Here is a 14,064-nt window from a genome sequence, read left to right on the forward strand (position 1 = left end):
ATTCCATCCTCCAGTGAAAGATTTTTCCTGCTCTGAAGCAACTTCCAACACACAGCACTGTCTGCACCATCCGTGCGAGCAGCAGTGCTCCCCAGATTGGGGTGAGCTCCTCGAAGTTTAGCTGTTCCCCAAAGGAAGCTGCTGACGATCACAAGTTTGCAGGCTTAGAAGCTGAGGCTGTGTTGGCTTAGGCATGTGATATGGAGCTGAGGACCACGGCCAACCAAAACAAACTAGTTTACATAATATATAGCTGAGAAATAACTGACCTGCTTAGCCACCATGCAGAGAAAAACCTAACTGAGAAATAACTGTCTAGGTGTGAAGCAAAACCCTTGCAGGAAGTCCCTACGCTTTGACTGGCAGAAACATTTTTATTTATTTTAAATATAAACTTGTATATAAAATGCAAATCCCAGAAGAAATGAACTTTTCTTGGTACTTTTCTCACTCAGCAAAACATACTTTGACTTCAGACACGCAGATCTCTGTATTAGTTCTGACTTTGTGAAAACATCTCACAAACTTTGACACACAATGAAGCTGTCTTCTGCATGTAGCTTTGCAAGCCTGCACACCCAAAGCAATCCCAGGCTCCCTCTAACACTGCTCACTCAGTGACAGCTGAAAGGGAGAGAGGGAGAGCAGGGTGGAGTGAGTGCTGCTTAAATAAATCACTCCATGAAATACAGCTTTTTGGTTACATAAGTTTTGTATTTTGTTGTTTTTTTTTTTTTTCCTTTTTTGAAATAAGGGCAACGTGTCATAGTAAAGACAGCGGGTAGCGCAGAAAATCAATGTGAGCATTACCTGTTTTTCTGAGTGGGAAGTCATCTTTGGAATCGTACATCCCCAGGACAGGGTGATTGTAGGTGCCGGATACGCCGCTTTGGGGTGGGGAGCTCTGGTCCAGAGAGCTGTGCTGTGTCTTCCTACACAGATGGAAAGAGAAAGAGAAGGGAGAAACTTTACCCAAGTGAAACACAGAGGGAATGAAAGCAGCTTCACCTTCTCTGCTCCACTGTGAACAACAAAAAGGAAAATCTCTTGGTACTAGCTTTCTCATTCTAGGCACTCATGCTAAAAAGAACTAAAAGATCGTCTAAAGTCTAATATACAGAGAGGTAACTAAACGTATGCTTAATTTTCAGCATAAGAATTATCCCATTGAGCAAGGCACAACTCATTAAGGTATTTAACCATAACTTCAAGCATGTACTTGAGCTGGGTTTTGATAAGTTACATCCTTGAAGCTAAGCATGGGTGTCGTTATTCCCCTCAACCACAGCACGAATGAACAATTTCCCTTCACTAAATAAAACCCTGAGAGAAAGCCTAAGGATGAAATAAAACCAAAGGATGAGCACATTAGGGGCCAAATATATAAGCTGGGTAACAGCAGCCATAGGGGGTCTTCTGCCTTGTGCTTCGCTGTATCCTCACCCAAGCACTTTGCAGTGATAAGTACTCAACACCCTTCCAGATTAACTTGTAGAGGCTGCTAATTTAGAGCTTTGTTTGAGCAAGCTGCTTGCTGGAAGTAAATCACACGCTGTTTGCTAAGGATATTAAATAATGAAAGAGTTTTCTAAACCTCCTACCAGCTTGCTGGCTGCATCTTTCCTACTTAATGACTTGTGTCCAGCTTTGCCATTTCTCAGGAGCTCTTTGAACCCCGATCAGTACAGACTTCTGGAAATTTCCAGACTTTTTATGTTAGCAGATTAGCTACATCAACAGAATAACTGACTTAGCAAGTGATACAGATACAGGTGACAGCCATGCAGCTATCAAACAATTTTACATTTTAAGTTCAAATAAACAGAACTTAAACCCTGTTTTACTTCTTTAAATGATTAAACAATACGGGACAACACCAAGCAAGCACTTCACCAAAAGAAGTGAAGATTTGAAATTCTACATTGTTTAATAATCAGGCATTCTTGGAGACCTTGATTAGAATATTCTGCTATAAAAGGTCCTTTAAGGATCAAAAATGAGCCATTTGAAAATTATACCAATTCATCCAATTCCTTGAACAGTACATTTTGAAAGCTCAAATCAGAGGTAGGCTGTTTGATGAGTATTGTATCAATTCCAATACAAGTTATACCCTTCAAAATATAAGGGACTAAAAAAATACCAGGAAACTGCATCAAGTTTTCTACATGATTGTTACAAAAACCTCTGAAAAGTTTATTCAAATATCTACATCAAGATTCTCATCCCAACAGTTCTTACCAAGCAGTATGATTCACTGTGGTTTCCTAATCCTCCCCCCTTTATATTCCAAACTTCCCTGTAAACACAGGCTAAATAATTTTTGTCCTCACTCTGTTGTATTATAAGTTAGCATTCACACACATCTATGCACGTACTTTTTTACATTCGCACCAATAAATGCCCGCATGCACGCACAGTTTAATCATCACCTGAAATCAAAACAGAACCAAACTGAAAAATATTTGAATCCCTCCCGAAAACAGAAGTCGCTTTCTCTGCCCAGATCTGCTCATACCATAGGAAGGCTGCACAGAGAGATGTTTCACAAACAGGAAGCCCAGGCTCTGCAAGCCAAGAGCCCTCAAACCCACCATGTCACACAATGGCATTTCTGCTCTTGCCTATACAAGCAATAGACTTTTCTTTTTTTTCTTCCCAAACCCCCTTTTTTTTAAATCATGACTTAAGCTGAACAATCATGTACATTGAAGCTATTTTCATCACTTTGTTAGGGAATGCGCAGGAACTCAAAGGGCCTGTTTAGATGTGCTTTGGAGTTGCTGAATGACAGATATTTAACTCTGCAAACATGAATACATTATATTGCTCGAGGACTGGGATCCAACACCCTACACTGCTTCGAGCAAAATGCACTGGTCTGCATGCCTGTTCAAGAATTTCAGAGGTCTTGAAAGAGATGAAATTGTATACTAAATGGAGTTTGCAGGCATTCCTGGAAGTACATACCTTCACATAACACATTCCCTGTTCTTTGGGCTGTGAGGTCCTTCAAAAACCTACGCACACAGCACAGCATGCGTGACGCTTCAAACACATTCATGCAATGTAAACTGAATATATATTCAAACATATGTATCTGTGCTAGAATGCTTTGTGTACAGAGAATGCCAACATCCATGTACGCTGGAATAATTTAATGTGTAATTATCTCTCTCTCTGTCTTCTTAACATGCAAATACTCAGCTAAACTCCCTTTCATGATTGTTACTGCGTTGAGTGGCTACTTCCCAAGCGCATTTCTGAAAACTTCCTAGGGAAATAATAGCCCTGCTTGTTAAGCCTGAGGTGCTCTGTCTATGTTCCTGTTAAGCCACTCTTACTTATGTTAAGTATCTTCAAGAGCCAAGCCTCTTGTGAGCGGGGCTGTCCAGCAGATTCAGAATCCACAGGAGGGACAGTCTGACACTGAAATTCAAAAGAACCTCTTCTTTTGTTGCCTATCATTAACATAATCTGAAAATTATAGTCCACAAAGCAATTTTAAACAATTACATATAGACTGGAGCTGCATATATTAAGGAGTCTGCAAAATGGATTGAACAGCATAGAGCTGAAGACTGAGCAAGACCTCTATGAAAGCCTCAAAGAAATAGTATTGAGCATCGCATCTTCCTTTCGTGCAGCAGATCCTTTGGACCACGACCATATTCTGCAAAACCCCTACAACCGGTTGCTTTTCATCTGAAGGGTCTGTGTGTATCAATGTCCTTCCACATTTGTGATTAATTAGAAAATATTCGCTGATTATAAACACTCAGCGGCCCTGTACCGGCAACAGCGTTGGGTGAAGTTTAAGGACGTGTGAGATACTGTTGGTAAACGCATCTGCACAGCTCAGTGGACAACCCAAGCCAGGCCCAGCGGGCCGGGGCAACAACACAAACGCTATTTCACATGTGAGCGGAACGTATTTCATGTCAAAGCCATTGACGTAAAATTGCTGCGGTGTTCAATACCCTTAAGAGATCTGTTGTTTTCAAGTAATGCTTTTAAATATTTTTAAAGGAATTCACAAACCTTAATAATACCAAAGGAAGTGCTTAAAAGCAGGCGTGTCATTTAAGAGACTATTTCAGCATCTGTTACCATTTAATTGGTTTGCCTGCTCACAGTAGGAGCATCAAGTCTATCTTCTGCAAGCCTCGTTTGCGTGTGTTAAATCCAAACACCACCCAATTAAATCACATTACAAGTATGTGCGTAAATATCTCTGTAACTGAATTGGTAACCTATGAGATGATATACAAATAAATACTAATACGTAATTAATTTAAAGGCTTTCTCTTTTTTTGTGTGTTCTTTTTTTTTTTTTTTTTTTAATAGAATGGAAACTAAAATCTTCAGCTTGTCCCTTAACAACTGAAGGGCTGCATTTAAAAACCTTCCACTGCAGTTCCACAGCCTTGCTGCTGCCTGCCCTCCTCAAAGGCTTGGCAAAACGAGCTCACGTCTGCCTGCCTGCAACTTATCACTGAAGCATGCCCTTAGAAAAATTTGTGAGGCCTCTGAGGCTCTTTCTTCCTTCTCCATGCCTTGAGTTAGAAAGCAAAATACTGTTCATCTCCCCACTACAAAACAGATGGAGAGAAGATGAGGGAATGGCAAGCCTGAAAGTAAGAGGATGGCCCCTTGTGCAACAGTGTGTATGCTGTCTCTACATGTTGCACTTCTGGAGCATCACTGGAAAGGGATCTTTATATGAACACACGCCACAATAAACCTTAAAGAATACATCTGTATTCAGAAGGGTCTCAGCATTAGCTTGAAACAAGGTGGGAAAAAGAACGAAACCTGAAACACGACAGCTGAATAACCTCCCGCACCACAGCTGGCCCTGTAACGTGCACGATGCTACAGACTGCTGCTCTTTGATTCCTCTCTGGATGCTTGGAAAAAAAGCAGTTAATTGAAAAGTGTGCAAAGTATAAGGAATTCAGACCACTTCCAAATTTATTTTCCCTTTTCTAACAGATTAAATTCATCTATGATGACAATTCTATGTGAGCTTTCTCTAAGGCCAAAAGATCAAAGATTCTGAAGAAAGCATTCATTTACTATCCTTAATTCTTATTTAATATCTTTTTTAGCATTAAAAGTTAGGCATTTTAACCAACTGGGAAAAAAAAAAAAGCAGAGAACACAGTGCCTCACAGGGTCTTCAACTGCTTTTAATAAAATCCCCAAATTTCTTGGTGAGTCTCAATTAAGAACAGTGGAAAATCAGTTATCTTAGAAAAATGATTTATGTTGTCTTGACCGAAATTCAGTTTCTCCTATTTCTTCTAATATCCTTGACACCAACTCAGTGGGACTTTACCTCTGCATAAACTACCAATGTTTCACTACTTTAACCAGTGCCATAACCATACAATTTTGAAGTCTCAGATGAGATTTTCACAGACGTATTAAAATTGCTCAATCTCACCCTGGTGGAATAATGTTAGAATTTTCCTGCCAACTACACTTCAGCATTTCTGTACTGGCTCACAGCTGGGATATCTTTCAAATTTAATTTCAGCTTAGTTTCTTACTTTTGGAAACATCATCTGACTACAAACTCATCATCCCTGTATACATGTTTATTGCTTAAGACTTAAAATACTATCAGATGCTCAACTCGAACACAATTTTCACAGCAAAAGTTTCTTGGCTTTTGTCTTTCAAAATTTCATGAACTTTGTGGCCACTAAAGACAACATCCTAAACACTTTACTTTTTTTTTTTTTTTAATATAGATATTTACAATGCCTTAGTAGTGAATGTTTTTTCTAATCATCTCCAATTTTCAGATTTTCTTTTATACAATAAATAAGTGAATTTCTGGAACTGAAACTTGTACCTCAATGCCACCTGTAACACCGGTTATATTTGCTGTTTGGTGTATTAGAACTAATCAAAGAAGTCATTGTTTCCACGTCATTATAATATCACCTGCTATCTTCTCACTCCACATAACATTTGGGTTTTCTATAGACCCACAGTTGAAAATTTTCATTATAAAATGTAGATGTCGGGGCAATTATGATTACAGTAGAGATGGAGTGCACCTCATGTTTCCAGCAGTTTACAGAGAACCAAGTAAAGAAAACTTCCATCTTTGAGAGGTTAAGATGAGAAGTAAGCATTAAAAACTTTACAAATAAAATGCTAGTTCAACTATCTTGAGTTGCAATTCACTAAACATAAAACCTAATTTCCCCATTTTCTTAAAGTTTCGTAACACCTGGATGGACCAAATGCTGGGTAAAAGCCTACACAACTTATAAAGGTTGATCTTCACGGTAGAACATGTGTTCGAAAAATCATGGAATAAAAATGACAGCAAAGACCCCTACTCACAAGAATACTCTAACATCACAGAAGGTGTTAAAACTATTCACACTGAAACCCTCCGAAAAATTCATTTTCGTCATGTCAGCAGCAAAGTCAAACCCTAATTCTATCATTGTTACAGCTGTTCAGTAAACACGTCAGGTCTATTCCCCGCAATTCCAGCAATTGTGAAAAAGGTGGCACCGGCTGAATCATAAAGATAAGCCCAGTACCACTTACCCATACCAGAAGCGAGGATCACTGGATATGCAGTGGTTGAGATTCCGGTGTGCCAAAGCCTTCTTCTTATTTAAGACAAATTCCTGTAATTTCATCTTGACTTCTGTGCTTGCCACTGCACCTGAAATGTCAAAAACAAAAATAAAAAAGGTTATTTAATGAATTGACTTTGGACAAAAGCTGAAACAAATAAAAATTTGCATACTTCAAAAATTAAAATTTCTAAAAGGATTCAGGATGAGATCTTTGATTTTCAGCCCAATAGAACTTTTATTTCAAAGAGAAGAACAAAGTGCCTCCAGTAAGGAGCTCCTTTTTCCCCCCCTCTGGCTTTGCATATAATCAGAACTTATGTTTGAAAATGAAGATTTAATCAGAGATTTATCATTTTTTTATAAAAGATTTCTGAAGAGGATTTTTACACTTGCATAGAAGTACACTTAGAATAAAGCACTTGTACTAGGTATTCCAGCTTTCTTTTAATCAAAGGTATTTAAGAAAAGGTCTTGCGTACACTCAAGTTTTTAAATGTCACATCTGCAAGCAGAAGGGGAATGAAACGAATGTCTCATATGTAGATTTTGTCTTGAAAAATCTTGTAAATAAGGACCTCTTTGTTCAAAAGTATCTGTGTACAATAAGACCTACATAATATTCCAATTCATTTACAAGTGTGCAATCTATTTCTTCAAATAGAAAATCTAACATTTAAAGAAAAAAGTCAGTAATTTTGTAGTGTAGAGTTAAAATGTCAACTGTGTAATTTCTAATCATTATTTCCTCCACAATAGAGACCAGTCTGTTTTACTGTGATGATGGATTAAAATTATCATTCAGTTGACAGAACAGATTCGCAGGCAGAGTTCCTGATGGAGTAATGCATAGAAAGTTTGGCAAGGAGAACATGTGGAAAATGATGGTTCATCTATACCACAGGGTAAACCAAGAATTCCAAAGGAAAATATCTGGGCTACAAGAAAATGAAAAGGCCAGGAAAACCGTCTGCTCTTCTGGGAGTAGAAAACTCAAAATACGACAGGGTGATCTTTTGTCTCCTGGATCCTGCTCAACAATGTGGTGCCATTTGACAGACTAGGGAAACATTTTTTTTATATCTCCACAAGAGAAGTAAACTGCAATAATTCTATAAAGCAGTGCCTGAAGATGTAATATTGCTCAACCACTGAAGCAGAGTTGAAAAGCTTGAAAAATTGCTTTTTTGGAGCCCCACATTTCTCACTAGTTCTACAAAACGTAGGTTTGGCATGCACCCCAGCAGGAAGTTCAACTGAGGAGCTGGAGATAAAATCATATAAGTGTAGCGAGCCACATGGCTAGACCAGAATAGGTGACAAATTCATGCATAAAGGCCTTATCTCTCCAAAAAGTGTCATCTCTGATCTATTAACATTTTAAAAATAATCAAACATGGCTTGGTTCTATTGGTTTTGGATAAATCTGCCATTATTTAGAAGATTTGAAGCCAAGCATTTTTGGATCCTGAGGTTTGCAAAAGCTTCCCTGGCACGTCTTCCTCCTTAACTAGAAGCTGAAGAGCCCCACATATGCTTAACAGGATAAAAACACGTAGGCCTTCTCTTTCCTGGGCAATGCTGGAGCCATGGACAAAGCTATCATGAGAGAAGATCTGACCATTACTCAGCTCTTGACCCTTGAGAATTGAAAGATTAAATATAAATATATATATATATAATTCCCTTTTAACATATTATATATGCAGTGATATGATACAGGCAGAAGTACTCTGCAATACCCAGTGAAGACATTAAAGAGGAGGAAGCCGAAGGCAAAAAGGCACAATCTGGCCCATACATGACGTTATTTTATACACTGTGCAGGGGTATAGGCAAGGAGGGCAAGAGCACAAGCCAGACATGCAAAGCTCATATGTATGGAAAGTATCTTGCTTCCACAGGCAGGAAGCAAGACATTGAACCCTAGGAGAACTGAGCGACTGTGGCAGAGAAAAAGAAGGACGAGGGAAGGAACTGGTGAACAAGAACTGGCTGGGGCAGCAGCTGCCCATGGTGTGGAGAACCAAGCTGCAAAGCAAGCACTTACGCTTCAGAGGGCCCAAGCGTTTGAGAGGAGCAGGGAGCAAAGAGCAGATCAAGTGATAAGGACTGCAAACAGGAGAGAGCCCCGATGAGCAAAGTACTACAGACAGGATGGGTCTAAATCAAGAGATTGAGAGCCAAAGGATTGAGCCAGGCTACAACCAGAGGGGAAAAACAAAAACAAAACAACAACAACAAAAAACAGGTTATATCCTGTCCCAGAATTGAACTACAACTGAATATGGGATAAGGCAGGGGCAGTGGGAAGAGAATACAGGAGGTCTGAAGCAGGACCAAGCTCCTGCAAGGAGAAGGAGGTTGCACAATGCAAGAACAGAGGAGCAGAACAAATGGAAATTAATGAGAGAAAGCCCTTAATGATAGTGTGGGCTGATCATAGCCAGCCAGCCTGTAGGAGAAAGCCTAAAACAAGCCACAGTCAAAGGCTGCCTGAGCAGCAAGGGGTTGAATGGTCCATGCCCAGAAGGAGGGAGATGGGAAGACAGATTAGGCCTGTCTGGAAACACTGATGCACAAGACTGGTTCTTGGTTGAATTGTAGCAGTGGAAAGACAGGACAACCATCTATCACTCCTTCCCCTGCACAAAAAGCACCTTTAGTTTCATGTGGGTTTTCCTTCTTTTGTTAGAGACATGCTTTTGATCAAAAGCTTTATGATAGCAGATTTCGGTTCACAAGGGATGGGGTAAGGATCCCGAGATGAGAAAGCAAGCATCTGGTATTATGTTAATCTAACCCTATTTGAGCATTGCCTTCTAGAAGGTACAAAGCAATCTATTTTTCTCTTACAGTGATGGGGGAAGGATGGAAAATAAACTATATTCTTCATCTATTACACACTCCTCACTTCAGATTTGGACAATTTTAACTGTTACGCTTAGCAAAACTTTCTGATGTGAGAAAAATAAGTATTCTTAAGAGCTTAGCTGCTATAATGATTATACACTATAGTACTTCTTAAATAAAAGTATTTTAAAAATAAAACTGTAGCCATGGGAACAGGATCTTCAACTTAGCATCCCCAAGTTCTGTTCTTCCCTCTACACCTATGTTTCATCCAAAAGGTGCTTCAGATGCCTTTGTCATTTTACAGAGACCCGGGCATTTTTGTTTATTGTAAATTATCTTAAGGAGAATAGACAGATATCAGCCATAGAAAACATCGATACAAAATCAACGGTTGATGAGAACGGCGGGGTGAAGTGGACGTGCTTATAGCTCTCACCCAGTTCAAACTCACTGCCTTTATTTTGGAAAACAACAGAAAGCAACCAGAGGACAATGGGAAGAATCGCTTGTGGCAGCCAGCTGCACACTGAAGTAGCCAACCTACACTGTCATCACCTTTACTCACTCCTGAAAGTCACACTGCTTCTTTTAAGGAAATTCTGACCCTTTGCTTTCTCTCCCAATACTTAGAAGAAACAAACAAAACCCAATACAAACGCACGCACGTGCTGGGGCTTCTATGAACCGCTTTGCTAAGATATTGGGGTAGGTCTGCACGTTCCCTCATTTGAGTGCAGCTTCAACAGCTTGTCCTTGCAAGATGCAGACACAGGCAGTGGGGAATTCAACCTTATGAAAAAATTTTCAGCCTCCTACACCCCAGCCCCTTCCTGCTAGAAAAGTTGTTCTTGGAGCTTTATCTTGTCGCTGGTCCCCAGACAGTACCTCATCTCCTGGTACCGTTTAGCCCTCTATGCTGCTTCCATTACAGGCTTCCTTGTGTCATTTGGAATGAAGACCTAACGAGTTGATAGTACAACTTTGCAAGGTATTTTTCCTTCCATTCACTTCTAAAAGAAAACGGAACAAGCAACCAAAGTGTCTTTGATAAGGAGATTTGTGAGGCAATAATCATTTTACTGAATCTCGTCAAGTGCATAATAGCACATGGGAAAGCCAACCACAATTTGTACCTCATGAAAGAAGTACTTTCTGAATGAGAACACTTTAAAGCTAAAAACTGAGAACTCGCCTACATCCTAAAAGAGTGAAATTAAGAAAAGTAAAGAAAAAGAAAAGCAGTGTGCATCTGGTGTATTTTATGGTTTTAATATTCTGCCTCCATTAGGAATGCTGCCAAAAATACTTCAGAAAATGTTAAATCAAATAAAGAGATGATACGCTTCCTTTTGAAAAACGCTAAAACGGCATTTAGTAAGACAAAAATGAAGATAAAGCATAGAAATAAATTTCTCTTTTACCCTCAGTACCTCCTAACCGTTTACATAAGCTCCCGTGCAGCCAAGCCCTGTAGAAAGGCTATCAGGAAGGCTTCTTCAGCTTTATAATGCTGCTTTATGGCTTCCATTCATTTACTCTACCTGTCATCACCAAAACAAGCGAGCTTCTGCTACTTACTCTCTTTTCCTTTCTCTTTGTTTTTCAGCTGTTGAAGTTTTTGCTCTCGGTGCTGCTTCTCCAGCTCCTGCTCCTGTCGGTGCTGCTCCAACTTTCTCTGGTGCTCCAGCAGCTCCTGCTGATGCTTCATTGCCAGCATCTCCTGCTGCTGCTGTGGAGAATGGACGAGGGAAAAGGAAAAAATTAACAAAGTCAGACTAATAGAAGGTAAGACAGAAGTCACCATCAGTTGACAACGATGCTGCTTAGGTCACAGAAACAGGAAACATGGCATTTTTGTCGTGCAGAGGCTCTGCGTGTTGTGTAGCCTGATTTCTGGTTCACTTAATGCTGTCCTGCATCGCTGCCCTGCTGAAACCTGGCACACGTGGATCCTTCCCCACCCCACCACAAAATACTGCAAGTCCACCTTGGCTCAGCTTTTCTGCCTGCTATTTCAGCTGGACGTTTGCTTTCTCTTTATTGAGTGTTTTAACCAAAACCCCCGTTACATCTTAACTACGCATACTCTCTGAAGGAACATCACTGAGCTCAGCGGTCATGCACTTGAACCAAAATATGCCATCACCAACGCCGGCTTTGCAAGACCAGTTCAGTTCCCTTGTGCGCATGCTTTTCTGAATAAGCCTTTAATTATATGACTTTGCACACTGGTTTCTCCAAAGGTCCTTCTCTCTCTCGATGTATGCAGAAGCGTTCCCACAAACTGGGACAACTCTCTCAGTGCATCGTTTTAACTTCATCAAACGCCGGTCACTTCCCGTCTGCTGCGCGAACCTCACACCCCGAGCTAAAGGCAAAAGGACCAGCTTCCTTGTGGGCATGGTACCACCCGCTTCTGAGCTTATTTATAAGAGAATTGCTTCGTTAGAGAAGAATCTTTCAATAGTCTCTCAAGGAAGGATTCACCCCAGCCCTCTCAACTTGCACACATCCATGGGAAGAACTGAGAGCCGGGCTGCCTAATTAAGGACAGGATTTGCAAAGCTTTCATCAGATGGGGTGTCCAAGAGTTGAAGCACCAAAGTCTGCTTTACCACAGTGTTTTTTTCTACAAGGCCTTCACACAGCAAACAGTCAACAAGATGGGTAACTTGTATCTGGCACTCACAGATACTTTTTTTTAAATTTTTAACTAAGAGGAAATAAGAATGATTAGGAAAAGTCAGGTTTCGGTGCATACATTCATATAAAACATAGTGAAGGACGTAGCACTCGGTGAGGAGGGAACGATGAGAGGCAGTTATGAGGCTTGAGAAGAGGTGCCAGCTGCACTTTTAATGTGCTTTCTCCCCCAGGTTTGCCAGTTGACCCTCCGAGCCCGCAACTAGCTTCACCCTGCCATCTAAGCCTCTTGACCACTGCCCCCGTCCACCCCCTCAGCCCCGCCTTGGGTCTCCAAATCCAGACACACCTGGTGGATGTGTGTGTGGGGGTGCTCCTCAGCCTGAAGCATCCTCGGTGGGCCTAGGGGTGTTCTCCTGAGGGGTCAGAGGCAGCAGGTCAACCCACAGGGCCCCCTGCCAGTGCTGAGAAGACCCCCACGCTTTGACAGCCAGCCAGGAGCAAGCAGGCCTGCAGAGAAGCAGGTGATGAGCAGCAAACCTCAGCACCTCGCAGCTTGGCGAGGTGCAAATGGATCTCCATGGGGCTTGCAAAAAGTGCTTCCCCTAGCACAGGGCTTCCCCGGTGAAAAACCTCGAGTTCCACTGAAAATCTCTTTTTTCTTAAGAATTCCCTTATCCTAAGAAAGGTCACTATTATTCCTTTCCCACTTCCCAGTTTTGTTTGCACCCTCTCCAGCAAGACACACGCCTAGTCCAGCTCTCCGGGCTGCTCCGATTCCCCTCACATCCCTCTGGACGCAGGAGCACACTGGCTGCCCGGCGCGGGCGTCCCGCTCGCGTTACGCTCGCCCGCACTCTTTATGTTGGCAGCTTATAAATTAGCAGATTGATTTTAAGCTGGCAGTGTTAACCTTCAAAACCTTTAATGCTGCATATGCTCCAGCCCATCGATGAGACTTCTCCAAGCCTGGGCTTAATGGGGGTCTGTGCTCCGATGCCACCCACTGCTCGAGGCTCACGAAATCCTGGAGGTGGAAAGGGACCGGGCCAGGCCAAGGCTATTAAGGCAGGGAACCTGCTCCCCACAAGCATGTCTCACTCCATCCTTCTTCAAGCCCTGACAACATATGTGCGTGTGTATGCAAGACTTCCACCCCACAAACACTGATTTTTTCCTTCTCCTTTTTTCAGATTTTCTATTTATGCTTCTGACAGCAATTTCTCATTTTAATCTGTGGTATTGTACATTTGTACTATCAAAGTTTCAGCCGCGGCTATGCTGTACATAAAATTATGCAATTCTATATAAAGATGCAAAAAAATAATGTAAGTGGCACTCTACAATCTGCCTGGCTATCTGCTGGAAACCCTGATCGAGGAGTCCCTGCTGCTGCTGGCTCCAAGCAGGCAGACTGTTGTACAACACCGAACCCAAGCTAGCAGAATTTGCAGTGCTTGCACCTATGCTTCCCTTCCTAATTCTATTGAATTTTATGTAAACAACATAAAAATCAGACTCTAAAAACCTACAAAAGTAAATAACCCAACACACACACACCAAGAAAAAAAAAAAAAAAAACACAGAGAAAAACAGTTATTTTTGTTTTGTAATTAAGCAGCAGCTTCCACTAACACATCTCCATTTGGAGAAAGACTATCTTTTCAGACTTCCAACAAGTCCACCACATGGTGGGCTTTTATAACCTAGCCATAGAAAGTATGCAAATGAACAATATTTAATGCACAATATGTTAAAACAGGTTTTGTTATTTTTATGAAATCAGGAGCCTTTTCTCTCCATCTGCAGTCTCCTAAGCTTCGCATGCTATGCTTCCTGCAATGGTTTACATACATTATGATGCTTTAGAAGGAACTGTGCTTTCATTGACATCTGTAGTGAAATGTAAATGAAAAAAACAATTTGTATCTGGGTGGCTTATAGAAATTTCATTAGA

The 14,064-nt window shown here is 41.0% G+C and overlaps 1 protein-coding gene across 13 annotated transcripts in view; it reads right to left on the minus strand.

Annotated features, from left to right (window-relative positions):
* HDAC4 (histone deacetylase 4) overlaps window positions 1–14,064 on the minus strand; it is a 252,357-nt gene that overhangs the window by 93,974 nt on the left and 144,319 nt on the right. For 9 of the 13 annotated variants that reach the window (XM_080599463.1, XM_080599474.1, XM_080599469.1 and 6 more), the window contains 3 exons: window positions 11,043–11,193; window positions 6,577–6,697; window positions 811–932 (listed from right to left, as the gene is read on the minus strand). In XM_080599463.1, the coding sequence (XP_080455589.1) occupies window positions 811–932; window positions 6,577–6,697; window positions 11,043–11,193 (394 nt within the window). The remainder of the gene's footprint in view (window positions 1–810; window positions 933–6,576; window positions 6,698–11,042; window positions 11,194–14,064) is intronic. The other 4 variants (XM_080599473.1, XM_080599470.1, XM_080599466.1 and 1 more) reach the window with 2 other exon arrangements.

Source organism: Anser brachyrhynchus (genome assembly GCF_964034855.1).
Source record: "Anser brachyrhynchus genome assembly, chromosome: 7".
In the NCBI taxonomy this organism is placed as follows: Eukaryota; Metazoa; Chordata; class Aves; order Anseriformes; family Anatidae; genus Anser; species Anser brachyrhynchus.